General features: G+C 35.4%; 1 protein-coding gene across 1 annotated transcript in view; it reads left to right on the forward strand.

Moving 5' to 3' along the window:
• Hmt-1 (ABC transporter ATP-binding protein/permease Hmt-1) overlaps positions 1–27055 on the forward strand; it is a 70117-nt gene that overhangs the window by 25656 nt on the left and 17406 nt on the right. The window contains exons 5-8 of the mRNA XM_072537003.1: positions 9746–9920; positions 15559–15737; positions 19994–20231; positions 24158–24333. Of these exons, the coding sequence (XP_072393104.1) occupies positions 9746–9920; positions 15559–15737; positions 19994–20231; positions 24158–24333 (768 nt within the window). The remainder of the gene's footprint in view (positions 1–9745; positions 9921–15558; positions 15738–19993; positions 20232–24157; positions 24334–27055) is intronic.

The raw sequence follows: 27055 nt of genomic DNA on the forward strand, positions 1-27055 counted from the left end.
ACTTATATACGTTATATTTCATTACTCTTTATTACATCGGTTATTAAACCCTATGTTAATAATATTAATAATAAATAATTAATTATCTCTATGTTTTGTCATTGAAGCACCCATTTTATAAATATTTGTCACCTTTAGGTTTCCACTATCCCTTTAGATTATTTTTCAATCAGGTTTGAATCTTAAGATCCCCTCTTAGTTTGAAACCCTCTGGCAGACATCCCAGTCGGGGTTTTTAGCGGGTCCAAAAGGGTGGCCAAAGTTCGTGGAAGCGAAGATACTTAGGTCACCCAAGCTGACCCTCACACACCACCCTATCACCATGGTGACGGTTCTGTTAAGGAGAATTAAAGAAATAAACTGCCACATTCCAAATCTATTTGACAGAACGAAGTCTGTCGGGTCCGCTAGTATATTATAAATTACTTTGAAAGGAATTTGTAGTCATTTGCAAACATTCAAATTTCTCTTTCTGTGTCAGTAATGAAGATACGATTGCAGCTTCCATAGTTTTTGCAATTCGACGATGGAATTGAAGTCAAAGTTCATAGTGTTTTAAATTTAAATACGACATTGCCAGATTTAAATGCTCTTTTTGCTTAAAATAAAATTAATAAACTATTCCAGATGTCGACTATAACCACCGAATACAATGTACCATATAAATTCTCCGCCGAGAAAACACCTGTCCTTGAAAAGAAAGTAATAGTTCGAATATACTTCGGATATAAATATAATTTGGCATTGTTTTAATATGTTTATAACCTAAATGTTCACTGCTTAGACAAGAAAAATAGACACGTGGTCTATCTGTTACCCAATAAACATTTTTTAAAAGTACTGCGCTAACTACAAGAGTACAATAGAATTAGTGTTGATATTTCACTGATAATAATTTGCTCCCTTATATTCTTTGCGCTCACCGATATGAACGTATTTTTTATATAAATATCAGAATGTATTCAAAAAGATCTGGGTTTTAAAAATAGTAGTACATCTATTGACCAATAAAATATTGCCCTCACTCAACTATGTAGGAAAAACACAAGTTTATGTTTCATGTAGGTTATAATATCAAATGTCCCCATTTATTATCTTTAATATATTATCAAAAAGTGTGATAAATCGCCGAAGGTCAGTTGGCACATGTTCACTATAGTACGGTAGCTACTTTTTTATGGTTGAATATTTAACTTAAATTATATAGGGTGAGTTATAATTAGTTTGACATAGACTAATGTTAAGAATACTGCATAGACAACATATGGCTATTCGACGAAACATTATTTAATAAAATTTTGCTGTGAAAAAAGATGATGTGGTATAAGTTTAATTTTTTTTCTTTTTTTTTTACTAATAATTTTATTAATTGTTATCAAAATCAGCACAGAGGCACAGGGCCGCCCAGAGCCAGGCCGGGCCCCGGGGATGAGACCCGGCCGCCCCCCCCCCCCCAAACCCAGTTGAACGAAAATTCCCAAAAATCTGATAACTCATAAACTGGGATATGTAATAGTGAACACTCAAGCTATTGACAAAGGAAGGAAGAAAATTAAAACAGCTGTTAGTTACAACATATCTTTTCTTGCTTTCATATCCGCAAAGTTTTGGATCACGTGGTCGAAATCAAGAGTTATTGCAAGTTTCGACTCTATGCTTAACAGTCCCAAATCAGATAATCGTTGTTGGCCCATGGTAGATCTTAAACAATTCTTAATAAATATTTTAATAAAAGGAACTTTTTTTGCTAACGGCCGGGCCCGGGCTCCCTTGGGCCCCGGGAATTTTGCCCCCCCCCCCTACCCTGCCCCCCCTCTGGTCGGGCCTGCAGAGGCATAACTTTAGATAGGGTATATAATTATATCTATAATTTTACATTTTCGTACAGAATTCTTCCCTTGGATGATTCCTGAAAATGAAATTGAAACATTAGACATAAATTATGTTTACGTAATCCTGGTAGATTCGACAATTTTAACAGTTTTCGAAAAAAAAACACGTTTAAATAGTTTAGTGTTTGATGAGATTTAAAATATTATGGAAAGTATGGTTTAAACTGTTAAATAATTGTTCAGAAATGTCATTTCTTAATAGAACTATTTTTACTGTTACGGTATAGATTTTTAATGAATATAGATTGTCGCCTATGTCGATGACATTAGCATTATGTCTCGCAGAATTGAAAGACGGCAGAAATATATTCACAATTAAAAACAGGGGCAAAAGATACCGGACTAGAAATAAATATCCAAACGACAAAAAGCTAATACAGGCAAGAGCCAGAAGAAACAGAGGCACAGTTCAATTAGAAAACGATATTGAAACTGTAGAAAGTTTCACATATCTGGTAGTTGCATTAAATACGGATGGAACAGAAGAACCTTTTCACTTACTTTTCACTTACCCATATGTTCCGCTTCAAAAACACACAATGGAGATCGAAAATCACGGTCTACAAAACTATTATCAGACCAATAGTATGTTATGGATGTGAGACATTGGGCGATGACAGAATACACAAAACGAAAGCTGGAAGTCTTTAAAAGAAAAGTCCTAAGAAAGATATTTGGACCTATTAATGAAAACGGAGTATGGAGATCCAGATACAAACATAAACTCTACCAACTTTTCAAGGAGACACCGATCTCAGAATTCATTAAACTTTAAAGACTTCGATGGGCTGGTCATATAGTGAAAATAGAGACCGAAATATTGCCAAAAAGGGCCTTAGATACTAAAATGCAAGGCGCAAGACCAAAAGGAAGGCCACGGAAAAGGTGTGAGGATGAAATGGCAGTGGGCGTGCAAAATTTGCTAGACATGAGAACCTGGAGAAGATCGGCGCGGGACCGGCAAGGTTGGAGGCATACTTTGGGGGAGGCCAAGGCTCGATTTGGCCTGTAGCGCCATTGGGGAGAGAGGGGTAGTGTGTCTTGCTGCATTTTTTAAGTTATCATTACTTTTGCGCAAAAACTTGCACAATCATTTTACAAAAGAAGAAATATGGGATATGGTTTGTGTATACGCACAAGAAAATTTTTGCTGTCGGTCAACAGTCCGATGTTATGAATTGCTATATGCAGACAGAAGGAAGCAAATGACAAAACTTTTTCAAGTTTAATTCATCGTTTAGGTAAAGCCAGATCATTTGACACTAAAAATCGAGGTGGCCAAAACAAATTACTGTACACTTATAATATTGTGTTCACCGATGAAGCAACATTTACCAGACAGGGAATTTTTAATCGGCGAAACAACCATTACTGGAAAGAAAAAAACCCGCATGCTGTTACAAGATTAAGATCAGCATTAGTGTAAACTAAACATTTGGTGTGTGTTTCTTGTGTTCTTCTTCCAAATTTACATGGAGATTTTTTTTTTTTGAAAATACTCTTAGTGATATTTTCGATAATTTGTCACTGGATGTGAGAAGACAAATATGTTTTATGGAGGATGGAGCTCCACTTAATTTCCCATTAAGCAGGACGCGCACTGAATCGACTCTGGTCGGCTCGACTCGACACGAATGTGCTGATGATATTGCTCTACAAACAATTAAATAGGCATCCGCGCACTGCTTTGACTCGGCTAAGATATGATCGGTTGGCTTAGGCCGGCAATGGCGCTATATACCTAAAGAGAAAAAATTGCCAATAGCCGACAGTCTGTATCGAGAGTTTAAGTGTGGAATTTAGTATTTAGTTTTTTTCAGTGGGGTGCGTAATCTCTCAATGATGTTTGACGAATTGTTAATTGAAACTTTGCTTTAATCTGGAAACAAATGGTAAAATTTTCCGATGTTCCCCTTTTAGATTAATTTTATGGATCCAGAACCTTGGTTTTCTTACGTGCTAACGCTATCATGGCATCTGCTTCAGAATCTGATGAAGAATCCATTTTTAAGGACGTCACTGATTTAACACTACTCGACTGTCGTAGTACTGAGCTAATGCGGGGTTAATCGACTGTGCCGAATCGGGAAGAACGGTGTCCAGTCGAGCTTTGTCGATTCAGTGCGCGTCCTGCTTTAGCTGTTAGAAGTCATCTAAATGATACATTTGCACAAACTACAGATTGGCAGCGGTAGTCGTTTTGAAAAACCATCAGGAATTCCTGAGTTAGGTTATGTTAGGTTTTCCACTCGACCTAAGAGATCTATTGTGGCTCATCCCTAGGTTAAAGTTGTTCCTTCAGCCCAGCTTTTTTAACAAAGTCTATTATGGCCTTTGGTGACACTTCTAAGTAAGAAGCCTTAGGAGTCAAATGGATAAAGTCCGACAAAATTTGATCTGATCTGGTCGAAATAGGGGTATCAGAAAAGTTATGAACCACTGTAGGGGTTCCAACGTTCTGGTTTTTGGAAGTTGTTCGGCAATTAGATGCGCTAATTTATGCTTCTGAGTTTCAGTCTTAGATTCGAAAGTGTTTAGGGCTATCTGTGTGTTGATACGGTCGAAACTGTACCATAATACAGGATGTACATTGAAAGAATGAATAGATGACCAGATATTGAAAACTGGTCTTTCTAAGATTTTGGGAGATAGAAGTAGAAGTATGATGTTTGAATTTTAGAAATTTGGGTCTGTGCAGGCTTTAAGGATTGTTAAATCACAAAGAAGACGATTCTTACGTAGCAGCAGATTGCTATATGATTTAGTGAGCTGGTAAAATTCCTCCTCGTAGAGGCGAATAAAATATTTCGAAAGATTAATACTATAACAAGAATTAATATTAAACTCAACTGTCGTCTGGATTGAACCGAGTCGATTATCATTGCGCCGAGCTTTCGACATCCTCTTTGGTGTCTTCTTTAGGGCTTCCGAGGTCTCAGTCTCCCGAGCCCCCAGACACTACTACACTAATCACTAACCAATGCATTACTGCCACTGTGAACAGAGGACGGTTCATTTATACCGGGGGTTAGCGTGGGGATTGACGCGGGGGTTGGTGCGAACATTTCTGACAGTAAGATTTTGATTCGCGGGTGGAGCGGACGATATTTTCTTTATGAGAGACCTCGATGTACAAGGTAACCGTATGCTATCTCTTTTATTAAGACAATTTGGCCTAGCATCTGCTAGTACGTAAGAATCGTCTTCTTTCACAAAAAGACCCATAAAGTCACTCCCAAGTTTCTAAAACTTAAACACCATACTTCTTTTATCTCCCAAATTCTTAGAAAGACCAGTTCTGCGCTTCTCCGTGAAGCGATTCAGTCCACTAGACGAAAACTAGATATCACAAATATTAATATTTTCAATATCTTGTCATTTATTCATTCGTTCAATTTACATCCTGTATTATGGGACAGTTTCGACGGTATCAACACACAGACGGCCCTAAACACTTTCGAATATAAGACTGAAACTCAGAAGCGCAAATTAGCGCATCTAATTGCCGAACAAATTCCAAAAACCACAACGTTGGAACCCACTACAGTGGTTCATAACTTTTCTGATACCCCTATTTCAACCACTGCCACTCGAGCTTTAGTAAAGGGTTTCAATTACTCTGTTACCCCTCGTCACATTCCAATTGAGACAATTATTTATCAAACTGAAGAAGCCATCTCCAGTTTACCTTCCGAAGATGCTGAAATAACTAGACAAGACATCGCTAGAGTTTTTAGAAACTCAAAGCCTCCTACTCCGAACATTAGTTAATCCAGGAAAACCTTCAGTCAAATCCAAATCTAGCCATTGTTCCCGCCGATAAAGGCAATGCCACCGTCATCGTAAAGACTTCTTACATTAATAAACTCTTAAGTCTCTCAGACTACCAATTCCTAATAACCCAACGGCCTATATGGAGAAAACAACGAAAGCCATTATCAATAAAACCTCTCTTCCTGCTGACATAAAACAATCTCTAATTTCTCGTGAAGAGTCTTCCAGAACACCTCGAGTATATGGTCTACCCAAAATTTCTTCTTCTTTTACGGCACTACAGCCCAAATTGAGCCTTGACCTCCTTTATTTTTTGCCTCCACCCTTGCTTGTCTGTGGCTGATCTTCATACACGGACTCTCAAAAGGGCTTGTGCGTCGCTGTTTACTGTGTCTTCCCAGTGCTTTCTTGGCTTTCCAACCAGTCTCTTTTCCTGCATTCTAGCATTCAGTGCTCTTTTTGGTAGCCTATCCTCTCCCATTCTTATCACATGTCTGGCCTATTGCAATCTTTGTATTCTAATGAAGTCTGACAGTGTTGCTTCCTTATACAGTTTATAAAGCTCGTTGTTGTATCGGCTTCTGAAGATTCCGTTTTCCTCACAGGTCCTAGTATTCTCCTCAGTACTTTCTCTTCGAATGTGTCGAGTTTGCTTTTGGATGTTTCTTTCAGGACCCACGCTTCACTGCCATAGTATGCTATTGATCGAATTAAGCTTTTATAGATTCTCATCTTTGTACTGCGGTGAACATTTTTAGACCGAAATATATGGGAGAGGGCAAAATCAGCTCTGTTTGCCTGCGTTATTCTATTCCGTATTTCTCCATCTTCTCTTCCGTCGACATATATTTCTACTCCCAGATATGTAAACTTTCCAACCGTTTCAATGTCATCATCATGTATAATGTTTTGTGGGATCATATTTCTTCTCGTCTGTATCATTATTTTTGTTTTTTCTGTATTAATTTCCAGACCTAGCCTTTTTGTTTGCGTTTTTAACTCTGCGTATGTTTCCTGTGCTCCTGTTGATGTTCTACTCATAATATTAATATCGTCGGCATAAGCGGCCAGTTAAACCGTTCGTTCGTCAGTAGGTTTCCTCGTCCAGTTTGCATTTGCCTAACCACATACTCCAGTGCCAGATTAAACAAAGTTGGGGCCAGCCCATCTCCCTGCTTTAGTCCCTGCGAAATTTTAAAAAGGTATGTCCGCTGGTTTTGTATTCGTACACATGCCTGAGTTTCATCCATTGTGGCTTTAATGAGGGTAATTAGCTTGTGTGGTATTGCCAATTCAGCCGATATATTGTAAAGTTTGTTCCTTTTGACTGTATCGTATGCCTGTTTGAAGTTTACAAACACAATGTGAACATCAATGTCCCATCATGTTTCCATGATTTACTCAAGCTCTGTTTGACTGTAAATATGTGTTACAGTGTCGATCTTCTCCGTCGGAAGCCCGTCTGATACTCTCCAATAATATTTTCTGCTAGTGGTTGGAGCCGCTGGTTTATAATATACGTGAGGACTTTATATGCTGTACATAGTAGAGAAATTCCACGGTAGTTTTTCGATCGGGCATACTATACTATACCATACTTTTCTTCCAGTCGTCGGGTATTTTCTCTTCTCGCCATATATCTTTGATGAGCGCGTGGATGTGACTTGCTAGGTGGTCGCCACCTACCTTATACAATTCTGATGGTAGTTCGTCAACTCCCGGGGCTTTATTGTTTTTCTGGGCCTTAATAGCTTCGAGAACTTCCACTATGGTTGGAGCTTCGACTCCATTATCTACTTCATTCTCTTCTACATAGTTCGTACCCATTTCATCTTCCATATCTACTTGTGTACCAAGTAGGGTCTGAAAATAATGCTTCCAGGTTTCTGTAACTTTTTGTTGGTCACTGATTATTTGCCCACTTTCATCTTTACATAGGCTTGTTTGAGGTTTATACCCACTTTTTATCTTTTTTAGGTATTGGTAAGCTCCTCTAATTTCGTTGTACATATCTTGTCTGCTTTCCATCTTGCGACTTCAAATGATGTTCGTCTTTCCCGTGTTCTTCTTGTTATATACATTTTGTGTGCTTCATTTCTTTCCTCTATTGCTTGTCTGCACTCGTCATCGAACCATGCTCCTCTTCTCGCCTTTTTCTTATTTATCAGGGTGGACGCTGTCAGTACTGCTGTTTTGATATTATTCCATTTGCCCTCTATGGAGTGCAGTTCTAGCGTCCGTAACTTATGTGCGACTTCTTCTTCGAACTTCCTTTACATTTCTGAATTTTCAATTTTTCCAGGTCCACTTTGTTCGTTCTTTGTTGTCTTTCGTTTCTTTCTTTGTTAACTCGGCATCTAAATTTGGTTTGGAGTAAAAGATGGTCTGATCCACAGCATGCTCCTCGTCGTGTTCTCACATCTGAGATACTACTGGCTGCCCTTTTGTCTATTAGCACATGGTCGATTTGATTGGTTCTGGTTCCATTTCATGAGATCCATATCATTTTGTGTATGTCTTTATGTGGGAAGCAAGTGGAACTTAGAACCATGTTTTTACTGGTGGCAAAATTTATCAAAAACTTCCAAAATTTACTAACCCGATAGAAATCCTCTACGTCCCATTGTCAGTGCATACAAGTGCCCTACACAACCATTGGCCAAGTACTTTGCCAAAACTCCACAACCTCTCGCCGAATGGTTCATCCTTCGTCAAAAATTCTTTTCACTTCATCGAACTTCTTACACAATACCGTATCTCACCGTCAGACATTCTAGTAAGTTTCGATATCGTTTTATTTTTCACAAACATTCCTATAGACGAAACTCTAAACATTCTGAAAACTAAATAGAGTATCCAGCAAGACCACTTATCTCTTTTTAAACATTGTATGTCCAACACTTATTTCATCTTCCAAAATCAATTCTACAGATAAATGGTGCCCCAATGGGCTCCCTACTATCTCCAGTAATTGCCAATATCTTTATGGAAGACTTCGAGACCTGTCCACATCAATGCTCAAACCCATATGTTGGCTACGATATGTTGACGATACATTCGTCATTTGTAATTGCACCTCACTGTCGGTGTCCATTAGTCCAATTCTTTTGTATTTGATATCAACGAATCAAGTTCATCACGAAGTTTATCATTTTTGTCCTAAACGACAACTCTTTTAACCACTACCACTTCCATTTAAATGAATTACCTTATAAATATACTGTACCGAATAAAGTGGTTACATTATAATTCTTTAATTCCCCTTTAAATTCTTTGTAAGTTTTGTTAGCTGCAAACGATTTCATTTTTCTAAAAAAATAATTAGTGTAAGTTGAAATGAAAAAGTATTAAATATTTAAACCAAAGAAAATGCTGATACAAACGCTGAGAACTTCGTTCAAACTTGTCTCAATAGGTCGGAAATGCGAAAATGAAATAAAATTCATTTCAAAACTACAAACGCGTGTAAATTATGTTTACAAATTCCATGTTACCAGTAGAAGGCAACCGTGTAACGCTAATCGTGGCCTATTTCTAGTTCTGGCTCATCTCGAGTGTTTAATATAAAATAACGATTACGCGCATCTCTATTCCAAAGTGACAGATCTCACGAGTGAATTCGTATCCCGATATAATATTGATCAAATTTTGTATTAAGCCACTGTACTAAGTTATACAATCGTTTAGACTTGCACTGTTTTCATACGGCATTTAAATTTGGATGTGTTCCAAGTTTTGTAATACCATTTTCTTTTGTTGGAGATTTTGTTAATTTCTATAAATCAAAAATATATATCATTTTATGTACACATAATGTGTATATTATTTGTATATTGTTAAACATTGAATGCAATTTTAATGTTCATATTTTAAGTTAACGATTTGCTGAAAACAAAATGACAAAAAATAAATATGAATCCGCACAAGTTAATATGACATCTACAGCAGGGAATGAGTCTGAAAAGAAGCAGAAAAATAATGTCAAATTTGATAATTTAGCGGTTAATTTAAACTTTAAGGTATTTGAAACATTTTAAATGCTGGCGTAACAATTAATATTATTTTATTTATGATTTTAGAACAATGAAAATGTCTCTACATGGAACAATTTTTGGAAAAAGGTGAAGATATTAGCGCCCTTCTTGTGGCCAAAGAAAAATTTCCCGTTACAGTTTAAAGTACTGATTTGCTTCATATTATTATTAGGGGGAAGAGCAGTTAATTTGTTTGTGCCTATCTATCAAAAATTGATTGGTAAGTGCTCAAGATTTATTATTTTTACCACTGAATATCAAGTACATGTGCAGAAATCTCTTAATTTGACGTAAGATAGTCATTCTCACTATTTCATCTTAATTAGATTCAATACTGAACATATGTATATTCCAATGATTTCTGTAATGAATATATAAAATATGAATGTATTAGCTCAAAGTTTTGCACAGTTGCGTTTAGGAACTTTGTTACGTGGTCCCTAATCAAATTATTACGAACGTAACTAACTACGAGGACGGACGGAGAATGTCGGTAAAATTGTAAAAAATATCGTATTCTAAATATTAATTTTGTTTTGTTTTGATATATTTATTTACACTCATCATTTACTACATCGTTACAGACTAATAAATAAATGAATTACATGTGTTTTAAGTGTGGAGGGGAGACATCCAATGATATTTCACCTTATTCTACTTGGGTGGGTTATTCTTGAAGTAGATCTTGAGGCCAGGTTATATCTCTTCTTGTGGCTGAACCATTGTTGTATAGTTCCCTTACTCATTAATTTTCATGGTTTGTGCGTTGATTTTGTGACTTCGTTGGTCTTTGGATTTCGTCTTTAATGAAAGGAATCTTTAATTTATGTCATAATGAAGTGTGTCTGGATGCTTACGTACCATGGTGCATCTACTGTCGATTTTAATATTTTAGACTGGAAGCTTTGGATGATATTCAGGGACATAGGTTTTTCACAGGCCCATAGATGTAGTCCGTAGTATCTGATAGGTTTAAGTATGACTTTTTATAATTTTATTTTGTTTTGGATGCTAAGCTTTGATTTTCGGCCTAGGAGCCGGTACATTTTCCGAAATTTTCAATCAAGCTGCCTTCTTTTGGTCTGTATTTGTTTATTCCAAGTGAAGCGTTGATAACGAGGGAGGCCAAGGTATTTTGACTCTGCTATTGTTGATATGCGTACATTATCCATTCTTACAGGTGGACACGTGTTGTGACGGTTGGTAAATTTTGATTTGATTTTCCTTTGTTTACTGTTGTTCGCCATCTTCTGTGCCAATCATTAAGTAAGTTCCACCAGATCTACGCCGTACAGCAGCATTAGTGAGAGAGTACCAGAAAATTTTAGCCAACGTACAATTACCAATACATCAAGATATCCCAGACATCTCAAAAGAGCACCAGCGACTGAGATCTAGAAATCCTCCAATACGATCTGCCCGAAAAATTGGTAATTCCTATGATATACATAGGCAATGGACAATAAGATGGATGCCAACAGTAGAATCGGACTATATTAAGATATCCACCCCAACTCAGGGTTTCATCGGATCAAATCTGCCCCGGTCCACTTGGGCAAGGCTTAATCGTATACGTACCGGATATGGTAAATGTGCTGATTCGCTGTTCCGGTGGGGTCGTGCAGAAAGTCCACAGTGCGACTACAGACAATCTAGACAGACCATAAGCCATTGTGTTTCAGACTGCTTGAATCGTGCCTACCGTGGAAACCTCCAGGACTTTGCGGAATGTTCCCCAGAAGCAATTGAATGGCTATGTAAATTGGACATTAATATTTAGTGTCATTCATTCTATCTTTAGTGTTTAAATGATATATTTAATATATATGTATATATTATTGTATTTGTATATTTATCGTAGTCCATACGCTAAATAATAAATAAATTAAGTAAGTCCAGGTGATGTTGCAGATCCTGTGAAGCTTGTATGAGATCTTCGTTTACAGCTAGTATCGCTACATCGTCAGCCAAGGAGGCATTTCTAGTATTATTAAACTCTTGTATGTCGGCTGTATAGAGCGAGAAAAACAGCGGTCCGAGAATACTTACTTGAGGGACTCATCATTCGATGGACTTGTTGGGTAGTGGAGTGATTTTCTCCAAAACCAAACTGATGTTTTGTTAGGCTTCTTCTTCTTTTTATGTAGACGTGACTGTCTGTGTTTCAATGTGCCTCCAGTAAGTTGTCGTTCCATCGTTTTCTGGGTCTTCCTATTGAAAGTTTTCCTATTGGGGAACCATCTCCTTTTGTCTTTACTACTCTATTTGTTGCCTTTCGGCTTATATGATCGTTCCACTCTACTCTTCTATTTCTTACCCAGTCCTTACTTATAGCTCTAGTGTTTTACCATCAATTTTTATTTAGGCAACCTGCGGCTCTGTTTGCTCTATTCACTTAATCCTCCACTTCTGTTTCGAGCTTTCAGTAGCTAAATAATGTGATGCCTAGATATTTAAACTCCATCACTTGTTCTATTATCTGTCCTTCCAGCTCCGATTTACATCTTAGTAAATTTGCTGTTATAACGCTGCATTTTGTCTTTTTTGGGGAAATTAACATGTTAAATTTTCTGGCGGTTATATTGAATCGGTGCAGCATACGTTGTAAATCATCTTCACTTTGAGATAGTAATATTGCGTCGTCTGCATAGCAAATTATTTTAAGTTGTTTTAATCCCATTCGGTATCCTTTTTTAGTTCCTACTTTTTTTATTATCTCATCCATATTCAGGTTGAACAATAGAGGACTCAGGGACTATCCCTGCCTTATCCCATTGCCAGCTTTAATAGGGTCAGTTAGTTCTTCTACTTTTACTTTTATTGTGTTGTTTTGGTAGATATTTTCGATTGTTTTGATTATTCCTAAAGGTATCTCTCTTACGTACAATACGTGGATAACGTCCCTTAATTTGACCCGGTTAAATGCCCAGTTTTGGTATTAATATTAGGAATTCATGATCTGCGTACATTATTTGTAGTAGTAATCTTTCAAAAGCTTTGTTTGCGGTAGGTAGCAGGCTGCATGATCGATAAGATGTTATTTTATTGGGCTGTTTTCCTGGCTTGAGTATAATGATTATTGTAGTGAATTTAAATATTCTTGGAAAATATGACAAGCTTAGCAATATGTTAAATATACTTATTAGTCTTGCGATGAAGTTGTTTGAGCACTTGGCCTGAGATTAAGTCAAAACCTCATTTCGTTAATTTGCTATTTCTTTCTTGACTTAGGATTAAAACTTTTGATAAGGATAGATATTTGACATGCTGCGCTAATTATTTCTTCCACTGTTTTATCAGTATCTGGTGGTTCGATTTGAAATACTCTTGTAAGATGATCAGCAAAGATATCTGCTTTTTCTTTGTTGGAGTGGCCATTTGCCATCTGATTTACGAATGGGAGGGATATGTATGTACGGTCTCTTAAGCTTGCACAGTGTCTAGTCATTTGTTGCGAGATTTGTGATGTAATGTTCAATCGTTTCATTGTTTGCATCTTTGATAGCTGCTGCAGCGTATAATCTATTATATACATGTTAGTCTATGTTATTCCTATATTTTTGTTAGGTCCTCCTCGCGTGATGTTTCTCAGCTTAAATTGGCGAATGTGCAAGGGGACATTGTGATATTTGTTAGATTGCGTTCAGTTTGTAGTGTAGAATGCCACTCCGCTTTTTGCACGAGTGTGGTCAAGTTTTGATCTGCTGTACCTATCTCTTCTGGAGATTTGATCCGAAGATTTAGATTAGTGCTTTCTTTTAGATAGAATTGAAAATCTGTCCATTTGGTATTTTTTGAGGTTAGTCGAGGAGATGGTGGGATGTTTATAACTGTTTTACTCATGCTAATAATTACAGATGTGTGATCGGATGAGTATTCTATCATATATTTGAACTAAACGTTACAAAAGATACAATGTTAGTGTTAAAGATTATGTAATTCTATCAAAGGGATCTTGGATTCAAAAGAAATACAAATCTACTTATTTGGTTAAAATATCAGAATTAAGTAACTGTATTTAAAAATGTTCTCTAAATTAATTAAACAAATATATTTATTGTCTGTCTTTATAGAAAATTAATGATCTAAATGAAGTGTCTAGATAAAAAAAAAGGATGTAGATATTTTACCAACAGGAGGAACCAAATCTGAATTAACGTTAAAGAAATAATAAGAGACCTAAAAAATAAAAAAAAAGGTAGGAGAAAGGGAGATTTTTAAGGAAGGTGGCGAAAGACTGAAAAAAAGAATATTGCGCTTGACATTAACAGTTTGGCAAAAGGAACAAATTCCGAAACAATGGGATAGCGCTCCTATTTGTAAGATCTACAACAAAGGCGACAAAATGTACTAGGAAAACTATAGAGGATAGCACTAGTAGAGGTAGTCTATAAAATACTTCCAACAATTATTAGGAAAAGATTAATAAAATATGAAAACAGTTATTGAAAAATACCAGGTAGGGTTTTGACCAGGAAGAACAACTACTGGTCAAATAAGTATGTTAAAATTAATTCAAAATAATAGCTACGAACAAAACTTAGGATTACGTGTCATTTATAGGTTTTAAACAGGCATACCACTCCATAAACCGAAGGATGCTATATGAGGCCATGACTATATTAGAAATACCAGAAAAGCTTATAAGGCTAGTGAGAATGACGCTTAGGAACACTGCAAATAGGTAACAGTGAAAGAAAGCTTTTCAAGGTAGTTCACAGTGAATAGAGGTTTTAAACAGGGGGATCCGCTATTGACGAATTTATTCAACCTAGTATTAGAGCAAATCGTAAGAAGATCAAATATGAGCACAATCAGGACTATTTTCAATAGCAAGGAACAGAGCATAGCGTATGCGGATGATGTGGTGGTACTAGCGAAAATGAAAAAACATCTAGACAAAGTTTTCCAGAAATTTTAAGAAAAAGCGAGACGGTACGGACTAACGGTAAACCAAACGAAAACACAATGTATGGAATTGAGAGGAGAAATAACAAATGAAAGCAAATGGATCAAAGTAAAAGAAGCAGAGGTTGTCTATAGTTTTGAAAAAGTGGCGAAATTTGAATATTAGGAATACCCATAACGAACACGGGAAAAGAAGAAAAATATATAGAGAAAAGGTTAATGAATGGGAGCCTAGCGAGTCACTAAATGTAATACTGAAAGCAAAAGATTTGTCAAGAACAGCTAAACTGCGAGTCTACGGGATAGTAATCAGACCCACGGTGATATATGCCAGAGAAACGTGGATTATGAACAAGCAGGAATAAAAAAAAGTAGGTATTTGGGAAAGGAAGGGGTTCAGAAAATTTTTCGGAGGAATATAGGCATGAATATTTGAAGAAGACGAACAAATAAAGAAATAATGGTTGTTTCTTTGCCGTATATTTTCTTAAGCTTTAAGATTACTCTTTTTTCTTTTGTCAGTCTTCTTTTTAAACGCTTATTTTCTTGATATTTTAGTTAATTTGATTTCATAAATATTTTCTATTTTTTTTTTAAATATCTTTATTTAATTTTCTCAGGTCTTGTTGGTTTAAACTGTCTTGCTGTAGAATTTTTCTTCGGCTGAACTGGGATTAAGCTGGATTATAGTTATAAAAAGATTTAAAAGTTAAAACCAAAAAAAAACAAATCTTGACTTGCACTTTACTGCAAATAGTCATAGGTATAGTATTTTTATGTTTATTGCACGATTGTATGAAACGGCGTGAGGAATTTCGCGTCTCTAATATTTTTTCTCTCTGCCACAATATTAGATAATTATAAATATTGGCACCTGTAATAGATTTTTTTGCACTATTGTATTTAGATATATTTTTTTTATTTTTACTGAGATCTATTAATTTTTTCAGTTGATAGCATGCAAGAAACTAAGGAAGAGGAAAAGATGATTTTCAGATGGGACTGGGTTCTTATATATGTTGGTTTCAAATTCCTTCAAGGAGGTGGCACTGGTGGCATGGGACTATTAAATAATCTGAGATCGTTCTTATGGATTAGAGTCCAACAGTACACAACAAGGGAAGTTGAAGTAAGATGTAAAGACTTTATCTTTATTTATATAAATAATTAATAGCGCTACCAATATTATTTGATTGATGATGTACTCCAAACCATTACAATAAAACTCGTAACTGAATGTTACATTATAATTTTATAAAAATGAAGAGTGTATAAGCAGACCGGTCCTGAACATAGTAACACAAATTGTGTTTACATTTCAGTCCCGAAAAATTGTCTTTTTCAAAGTAATCTATATCGAAATAAACTTGAAACAAAAGCAATAAGTGATCGTATATAGTGCAGCTACGTTACGGAATACAATACTGAGTTATTCTTATTTTATATATCAAAACCATTTCAAAGCATACCGTTTGTAAGGTCAAGTGGCAAGTTATCAGAATCATTTCTGGTTCTATAAAGGCGGAGTCCCATGTGTCCGATCTCCGACGATACGATGATCCGAAAGTATTCTCATTGGTCAGAATCGAATATGAATATTTTCGCGCTGAATTTCATCTGAAATTTTTAATTACGCTTCGGACATCGGATAAAGATGAAACTATTTTAACTTTTTCCGATAAAACGGATGTTTTGTAACCTCATTGTATTCCAATAGTTTAACATCTGTCCATTCAATTTATTGAAACCTAAGTGAAGACAAATATATCACTGCCAGTACTATTGATCATGAAAATGATCTATTGTAGATAGTACTAATACTATCCATAGGTAGAATGGGTAGTAATATGTATGCAAAAAATGCAGACAAAATATCTTGAGATGTTTTATAAATGAGGATGCTATCGATTTACAAGAAAACAAATACGCTTCATATTTTATATATTTATAGCAAAGTTTTTTTGTAAAATACATATATATATATATATATATATATATATATATATATATATATATATATATATATATATATATATATATATATATACACTCTGGGCCAAAATTAACCGGCCACTTTAAAAATGGGTAATTTTTGATGTCATATCTCCTAAACCTGTTATCCGATTTAAGTGATTTTTTTAATATGTTATAGCCTTATTCCTTGACAATATCATTATAATAATATTGTTGCTAAACAGGTAAATTTTCATTGTATACTGGGTGTACGAATTAAACTGTTTTTTTCTTAAAGTTTGCATCACCCTGTGGAATATTCTAGCATTTATAAAATATTGAAATTAAAACCTAACTATAGCCTCATGTTTTCTCAACATTTTTTTTTTTAGATTCATGATGTTTGATAATACAAAAGTTAATTAGTTTAAAAACTAGCCATGTTTTTCATCAATACAGACGATTTAACTCACCTGCAAAATTAACCCCACTACCTTTATTATTATTTTGTTTACATTACTTGTGACAGTTTGTTTCCTAAATTTGTGTCATCGAAGGATTTTCGACATATAGTCGTTGTAAGACATTGTTGCAAATCTGTTTCCGTGTTAATAACAATTCTTCAACAATTTGTAATTAAAATTAAATTTGTAATTAAAATTAACAATTAAAATTGTAATTTTATATCATTGTTAGCGAATATCGTTTAAGTTGAAATTTTAGTGCTTATTTATTATTTGTGATTTTAAAAATGCCACTCGTTCCAACTGATGCTGCTAGGGCAGTGGCTTTAGTTGATGCTGGTTACAGTCAACGTCATATCGCTGGTATGCTCGATGTACCCAGAACTACGGTACAAGATGCCATCAGACGATTTCGGGAGACAGGATCGTACAACCGCAGGCCAGGTCAAGACCGAAAACGATGCACTTCAGTTCGAAATGACCGCTTCATTGTCGCGAAAGTATTGAGAAATCGATTTTGCACCGCTCCTGAAGCTCGTAGGTCTCTTCTTGAGGTGAGAAACGTTAGTGTGAGTAGACAAACGATTAGAAGAAGACTGTCAGAAATAAACTTGAGGGCTTTTCAGCCCTCTTGCTTCAGCTCGCGCACTACAACTGCTCCCACAACACCGTAGGGCTAGACTTCATTTTGCGCGAGAATATGCTGACTGGACTATGGCTGAATGGAAGAATATACTGTTCTCAGATGAGAGCAGAATAGACCTAAAAGATCCAGATGGACGCCAACGTGTCTATAGGCGTCAAAATGAAAGGTTTGCTGCATGCGCTATAACCGAAACAGTGGCTTACCGAGGAGGGTCAATAATGATTTGGGGAGGTATTTCTTACGAAGCGCGTACTGATCTTGTTGTGTTCGGTAGAGGCAGTGTGAATGCCCAAGTATATGTGCAAGAAGTTCTCCAAGACCGTGTCATGTCTTTTCACCATTCATTGGTAATAATTTCAGACTAATACATGACAATGCCGTAACCATACAGCAAGATCTACCCGTGAGTACCTTAATGAGGTCGGGATTCAAGTTCTACCATGGCCAGCACACAGTCCCGATCTTAACCCAATTGAACATATCTGGGACAACCTCAAAATACGGGTAAGAGCAAGAGTACCAGCCCCTGCATCCTTTGAAAAGCTGAAGACAGCTGCGATAGAGGAGTGGCACAATATATATGAAATTTATATTTATATGAAAAAAAAAACAAAATTTGTTTAATTAACTAATGAAATTAACTCCAGCAATAACAATTTTTCTAAAGAGTTTATCAATACTAAGATGATTTCGGAAAATCAATTAATATATTTAATCTAACATTTACTATGGAAGAGCTTAATCACTCTTTAAGTACCAGCAAAAAATCGACGCCAGGACCAGACATAATTCCTGTTAGTTTCTTACAAAATCTACCAGGTAATAAAAAAAAATATCTTATATTCTATACAGCAGAATTTGGACAAATAATGAGTTTTCCACCAAATGGACGCAGGCGATAATAATTCCATTTCTAAAACCAAATAAATCACGAACTGATCCTGATTCCTATAGATCAATTTCTCTTACCAATACAATGTGCAAATCTTAGAAAATATGGTGAATTATAGACTAAGATGGTTTTTGGAAAATAATAAATTAATAATAAATGAACAAAGCGGTTTTCGCAGGAACAGATCCACCATAGATAATGTAATAGACTTGGAGTCCGAAATATTCAATTCCCAACATTTTTTGATCAGACAAATACATCGCTTTCATGATTTCTGCATGACGCTTCCATAAATTTGGCCTTATCTGTGTTTGACAATAAGTCCCACTTCGCCAACAGATGATTTTAACGGATGATACATTACTTGAATACTGTCCATAATGTTTATGCCATCAGCATAAGCCAATATTTTGTACTGCCTGCCACCCAATGGAATTTTCCCTTGTGTCTGTTGCACCTTACTAACGGCACATTCTAGTGCAATATTAAATAAAAGTGAAGATATAAGTCCTATTTGTCTTAGTTCGCTGTCGCAGTTAAAAATTTCGATGATCTGATTACAGGTTTTGACACTGGATTTAGAGTTATCGACACATACTCTTGTCATATTTTTTGTCAGTTTTTGAAGGAATCTTTCATTATAATACACCTGCAATATACTTTTCAGAAAGTTTTTTTGCGCTGAAACCCAATATGAGCTGAAAATTGCCAATTTGGCTTTGGTTTCTGAGATATCCTAATCAAATTGTGCATGTGTGGCCGTTTTTGAGGTTACGTACGATCGTAATAAATTTTTCTCCCAGAAATTGTTATAACATATCTTTTTTTCGCTGAGACATCACATTTTAAAGTTTCTTAATTTAAAAAAACCTACAAACCATATGATTATGTAGGATAACGGAAAATCTACATTCAGAAATCCCAGACTTATAAAACCTTATTTTAACAACCTCAAACCTACACACCCCAAACCCAACTAACCCTTAGAAACCATCCCTTTCAGTCCACAAGTAGGCAAACCCACCTAACTCTGGAATGTCTAAGTTAAATTGCTTATTGTATCATATCAAAATAAAATCACATACAGTAGGTAATTGTGTTTACTGATCGAAACAAAACACCTTTAGCCCTATCAACTTCTAAAAACCACCCCTTTTAATCCAGAAGCAGAAAAACCCAGCTAACCTTAGAATCCATAAGATTAATTGCTAATATTTTTTTAAAGGAAATCACGTGCAGAAATCCAGGTCTACATAACCTCAAAAATGGCAAAAACTGCTATTTTTGCACTATTAAGTTAGGATATCTTTATGGATAGTTAGGATATGTAAACTTTTAACTGGGGGTTATACAGCAACACTAAGTATCAAAAAAAACTTAAATTATGTATTAAATTATATAAAATAATAATATATTTAATGTCATTTCAGGTAGAATTATTCAGGCACTTACATAGTCTCTCGTTGAAATGGCATCTAGGAAGAAAAACTGGGGAAGTGTTGAGAGTGATGGACAGAGGAACAGATAGCATCAATAACTTATTGAATTACATTATATTTTCCATTTTTCCAACGATAGTGGATATAATAGTAGCAATTGTTTTCTTTGTTTCTGCCTTTAATATATGGTTTGGACTGATCGTTTTTACTACAATGATACTTTACATAAGTACGTTTAAATATATATTTTTTATTTGTAATAGTGACGTTGCTTATATTTTAAAATATCCACTCAACTCATAAAACATTCTATTTTTATATATTAGCGTAAGTTCAGAAGAAGTGTACTTTTTGTCATATAACGCTGGGAGAAATACTCGATTTTAATTAAAATTTTCTTTCAATATAGCAAAATGATAAACTTAAATATTGCCAATATTTTTAAAAAAATTTTATGTTTATTTAAATTCGGTCTATCGGATAGCCAAGCGGGCTGGGCGGCTGGCTTCTCCTTCGCTTCACTGCGAGAGATGTCAGTTCGATCCCCAGCTCGGTGACAGAAATCAAAAAGGCTAACGCAGCAGTTTAAAATTCTAAAATGAATCTGCGGCTTAGTCTAGAATATGCTGGTATCTGATCGGCCTATGGTGGAGCAGTACGGCAAGAGATAAGGGCTTGCGGCTCGGTGATACTCCTCCATAGATCCCTACCGGAAGGGCGTGTGCCGCCTAAATACCGGGTATATATATCGCACCTTGAAAACCATATGGCAATATCTGCAATTTTTTCGTAAAATGACCTTTTAATGCAGTCTAATAGAAAAAAAAATCTATTTTTTAATGCTATTTAGCAGTATCTGCAACGAATTTTAAATTCGGCACCAGAAAGATACGTCCTTATGGCTTTTGTAAAAAATCTATTCATCTTTTTATACCATCAGGCATTATCTGCAGTTGTTGCTCTATGGTTCTAAAATAGGAACAAAAACTCAGATCTATCTGGCAATATCAGCAGTTAATACCAAATGGTTTTTCAAGCCTGGCAAAAATGTAACATTGCCTGTAACTACTTTTATCTGTTGTGTTGTGAGTTGATTTCCATTGATCTTCCTATAAAATTCCACAAAACAGTGAAAATTTATAGGAAGATCAATGGAAAAAACTAATGTGAAATATAGAAGAGTAAATCCAGACAGTAATCGTGGAGCAAACTATGTCTATTTCTTCGAAGTGAAAGGCAAGAAATATAGAGTGTGTAAGCACAATTTTATTGCAACACTGGGAATAAGCAACAAGACTATAGCAAATATACAACGTCGTACTGTAGATGGGTTTATCCCAAAAGACAAGCGAGGAACTCACAAGAATGGAAAAAGAATCGACGAAGTCGAAGAAAATACATCGAATCCATTCCTAGAGTGGAATCCGACTACTTAAGAAAACAAACTACCAGAGAGTTCGTCAGTGGTGACAAAACTCTGGCTGATATTCATCGCGATTATATAAAATTTTGCGAAGAAAAAGGTTCGGTGTTCGGAAATTACGCTACGTTTAGGACCATATTTAACACGGAATTTAATAAAAGTTTCTTTAAGCCCAAAGAAGACCTCTGCTCGCTATGTGAAAGTTACAAAAGATCATTAAATAAATCTACATTAGAAGCAGCCTATAATACTCACCGTCAAGAAGTGGAAATTAGTAAAAAAGAAAAAGAAAATGACTCAAAATCTGCAAAATCTAATACTTGCATTACTGCTTGTTTTGACTTACAAGCCGTATTACCGACACCTTCAGGCGATGTCTCCTTATTTTATTACAAAAGGAGATTATCAACATTTAATTTCACAATTTTTGACCTGACCACAAATGCAGGACACTGCTACCTTTGATTTTTGAGGAACCATGCCAGAGAACAGGAAATAATGTTATATTCAGATAACTGCAGTGGGCACAATAAGAATAAGTATATTGCCTGTCTTTATCTCTATGCAGTACAGAAATTGAACATACCTAAAATTACCCACAAATTTTTGATAACAGGTCACTTCCAAAATGAGGGAGATAACATGCATTCTTTGATTGAGAAACAAAAAAAAAAAGGGCATTAAAAGGAGAACCAATTTATGTGCCTGCGCAATGGGTCACAGTAGTTCAAACAGCGAAAAAAACAGGTGAACCTTACAAAATTAATGAAATGTCTACATCGGATATATTGGACTTTAAAAAATTATGTAAGGAAATGGGGAACAATTATAATATTGACGAAGAAGGAAATCGGGTCGTCTGGAATGAGATTAAGATGATCAAGGTGGAGAAGACACTTGAAAATAAGTTTCAGGTTAAGACAAGCTACAATGATATAGAGTTCAGAACCATTAATATAAGGCGAAGACAACGAGGGTTGGTGGCTACTATGGAAATAAGTAAAACATATTTGCATCCATAAGGAATATCTAATTTAAAAAAACAAAATCTGCTCTCACTATGTAAGGCTAATGTTATTCAAGAGCACTACCATAGGTTTTATGAAGATTTACATGTGAACAATGGAACAGTAGAAACCGAACAAACAGAATACAATATGCATGATTTTGATTAAGTGTTAAAACCAAAAAATTGTAATAAATAAGTACAACCTTAAATAAAAAAAACTTTTATTTGATATGAATTTTTACAGCATCATTTTCCAAAATTGATATATATTTTAAAACCATATGGCCGTATGTGCTAAAATACCTATTTCCTGAAATAAATTTCACATACTCCTTACTGCATATTAACTATATGCAAAATTAAAGACAATTATGTTAAATATCAGGTTTGTAGCTTAATTTTTGGAATAACAGTAAATAATATTAACTTAAAAAAAAATTGAAACGCTCATAACTCAACATTATGATTTTTGCAGTTACTGCCCTATGGTTTTCAAGGTGCGATATATATATATATATATATATATATATATATATATATATATATATATATATATATATATATATATTTAAATTTAAAATACTATTTTCGTTTTTTATTTTTTATTTGTAAGTACTAGTACTTTAAGTAAAATTAACATAGTCGTCACGATATGTCAAACAAATATTTCTTCATCTGTAACGGTGTTTAGCAATTTTTAAACTCTTCAGGGTGGTTATCTGGTATCATTTTTCTTCTTATTGCGGCGTCTCCTTTCAAAGGCTAGAGACCCAAATGTCAATTGTTTCTTTGGAAACTGATACACGAAACATTTCTTCAGATGAGCGTTGAAACCATCTCCTTAGGTCTTTCATCCATGAGTCCTGGCATCTTTCAACTGATCTTGCTCTTTACTTTACCTTCCAGTATGATTCGGAATAATTCATATCTTTCACCTCTCAACACATGACTCATGTATTGTATTTTCCTTTCTTTGATTATGTTTATTATTTCTTTTTGTTTACTCATCCTCATCTGCCGAGGTAACTTTTGAACCTATGGAATTCTCAAAATTTGTCTGTATACATACATCTCAAAGGCATCTATTCTTTTTTCTTTTTCAGAATTTGGTATAATAATTGGCGAAAGCTGCTACGTTGCCCACTTTTCATATATCGCAGCCAACATATCATTAAATAGTCAGCTGAGGTCTTACTATTAATGTTTTTGGCCGGTAGCAACAAGGTATTAGCTACTAACTCGTTTATGGTTCTAGCATGTACAATTGTAATTATTTTGCCACTCGAACAAGGTGCATTTAAATAACATGTTTTGCTAATATTGTATCCATCCATATCGCATGGTATCATGGCCAAACAAAATTTCATCGAAATAAACAATATCTCTATTTTTATATCGAAACTTTTTAGACAAGTAATTTTGTCTCCGTGTTGCAATTCATGTAGATTTAATAATTATTAACCTACTTTTTTAACTATAACCGTAGGTTCGGTTCCTTTTGAAAGTATCAAGGGATTTATACGGATTATTGGAGTAGTCTTCCAATAGCTCATGAACCATTTCCAATGTTCTTGATAAAAGTGCATTAACTGGAAATAACTCTAATCACATCAACATATTTGTATCTCTCCATATATGGTCATTTTAATATAATATAATAAATGTATTTAAGTACCTATATATAATAAATATTGTTTAAAATTTTATTTTTCGTCTATTCTAGTTCTAACGATCGTTATTACCGAATGGAGAACAAAATTCCAGCGTCGTATGAATTTAGCAGATAATGAAACTCGAAGCAGAAGTGTAGATTCTCTTCTCAATTTTGAAACAGTTAAATATTACGGAGCTGAAAATTATGAAGTGGATGCTTTTAAAGAAGCTGTTCTCAAATTCCAAGTAAGTTTTTGTTTGCTATTTTCAATTTATTTTCTTTCACTTAAATCATCAACTTAAATTCTAAAGTGTAACGCATTAATTAACTTAATATATCTTTATTTATGTTCATTATATATATATATATATATATATATATATATATATATATATATATATATATATATATATATATATATATATATATATTGAACTGAGTTTATTTGTCTAATTTATTAACTTTATTTATTATAAAATATTCTAACACTTAGTTTATTAAAGTCTTTATTTGTACAATATTTACTAATACTAATTTATTTCACACTATAATTATATAATTTATTTACAACATTTATTACAATTTATTTATCCCGACAATACTCGCGTTATATTTCAAAACTCGATACGATTAACTCGATACGATTATATTTTCAGACTAACTCGCACAATGAAAATTCCGCTATTTATATCAAACAGCCGTTAGTTCTGGAATCCCTTCGAAGCGGACGGATGTTGACCTGTGCTGACCCCTGAACTCGCTCGAACGGCAAAGAAGACCGGTTTTATCGTAGGGAAAACTTCTAGAAAATTCGTATTAGAATAATAACATGTTTACAGGTTAAATATGACTCATGTTAATCGTAAAATGGCCCTCTCTTAAAAGATGGTTCCTCCTGGAACCTTGTCGGGACTGGAACTGGAACGGTATGCTGGTATCGACAAGTGGACCCTCTTTTACAACTTCCAGTTGTATAAAAATGACAAGGGACGGTTTTCTAATTGGCGGCACTCTAACTTTGGTATGGCTAACTTTTGCACGTCGGACTCTAACGTGATGTATTTTTGAGTTTCAAGGCTTTCCCGGGAGCTGGCACTTGGCATTGAAGTTCTGCAACTCGACCGAACTTCCTTCGAAAGACAGATGCCAACCCTGGTGCATCTTTGAAACTGTCCGGGATGGTAAGGGCCAGTGAGTAGTCATCGGGAAGAGAGAGTAGATCTTGCTTTTCTTCAGTGGTAACACCATGTGCTTTACCGGTACCTCCATAGGCCCCCATGAATTCCTCAAACGTGAGGTCAGACACATCTTGGACTTCCACTTCTTCATCTACGTCGTGGTCACCTTCGAAAGACGCCAGCCGGTTATGGTGTACTATCATCGGCTTTCCCCTCGGTATCTTTTTTATTCGATAGATGACATCGTTGATCTTCTCCATAATGAGGTATGGACCTTCCCAAAACTGCTGCAACTTGGGAGAACAACCTTTTCGCGTCTTGGGATTATAGAGCCAGACTTTGTCGTTCTTCTTAAAGCACCCCGTTTTCGGCTTGCGTATCGTACCGTTTCTTCTTTCGGTCTTCTTTGTAATTCGATTCTTCTTCGTAATTCGATCACATAATCTTCACCTGCTACATCTTCTCCAGGTCGACGCCCAAACTCTAGATCACAAGGTAGTCGCATCTCGCGTCCGAATAGGACTCTGGCTGGTGTCTGGCCTGTTGATTCGTTAACAGCAGATATGTAGGCCATTGTGAAGAACGGAAGATATTGTCCACTAGGAAACTAAGTTCCTGTGGCTGGCTGTATACCATGTATCACAAAAAAAATTTTATTTCAAAATTTTTAGTAAAAGGTATAAATAAAATACCCAAACGGGCTATATCACAAATACAGAACGTTTTCGGAATGTAAATTCCAATATCAGTGTAACAAAGTGCACATGCTATGAGCCACTAAAATATATGGGTAAAAACCCTTTAAATGATATAAATTTACAAATATGTTACATTATATACTATTAAAAATTAAGATGTCTAAGTTACCGTTGGAATTGGTAACATGGCAACGTATGGCTCTACATCGGTTACTTGGTCCTGAGACAAAGTGTCTTCGAGGACCTGTTGATAACAACTCAAGGAAGATATTGGTCCCAGTCTCGCTGATGATCGGACACCATCTTTGTCAAATACTTGCCAACTGTCCTATTCATCCGTTCTACCATACCATCCGATTGCGGATGATATGCTGTAGTTCTTGTTTTCTTCATGCCTAGTCTATCACATATTCCTTGGAATGGATCGCTTTCGAAGTTCCTTCCTTGGTCACTATGGATCTCCAAAGGTACTCCAAATCGGCTGATATATTCTTGGATCAACTTATCTGCAATGGTGGCGGCCTTCTGGTGTGGAAGTGCGTAAATCTCGACCCACTTAGTGAAGTACCCACCATTGCTACCAACATGTACTTGCCTCCATTTTCACTTTCTGGAAATGGCCCAGCAATGTCCAAAGCTATTCTTTCAAACGGGCTTCCAACATTATATTGTCTCATAGGAGCTCTCCTTTTTCGGTAAGGCCCGTTACTCGTAGCACAAATAGTACATTTCTTACACCAGTCTTTAACGTCGTCGGAACTGTTCATCCAATAAAACCGTTCCCGAATTCGCTGAAGGGTTCTCTTTACACCGAAATGGCCTCCTGATGGACTGTCGTGTAACTGACGAAGTACTTCGGCTATTCTGCTCTTTTGGATCACCAACTGTCTTCTCTTCTCTGAACCGTCATCATTTTCCAGTACTCGTTTGATCTATCCTATCCTTTGAGCTATCTTCCATGATAAATGAGTCCCACTGGGCCCAATATGTCTTAACTACTGAGCATAGGTTTGATGACCCACGCCTTTGGATTTGCCCTCCACATAACTGGAAGTGTTTCTTTAAATCCTTATGTGACTTAAAGGCTCTGG

Source organism: Diabrotica undecimpunctata, chromosome 7, assembly GCF_040954645.1.
Source record: "Diabrotica undecimpunctata isolate CICGRU chromosome 7, icDiaUnde3, whole genome shotgun sequence".
Classification (NCBI taxonomy): domain Eukaryota; kingdom Metazoa; phylum Arthropoda; class Insecta; order Coleoptera; family Chrysomelidae; genus Diabrotica; species Diabrotica undecimpunctata.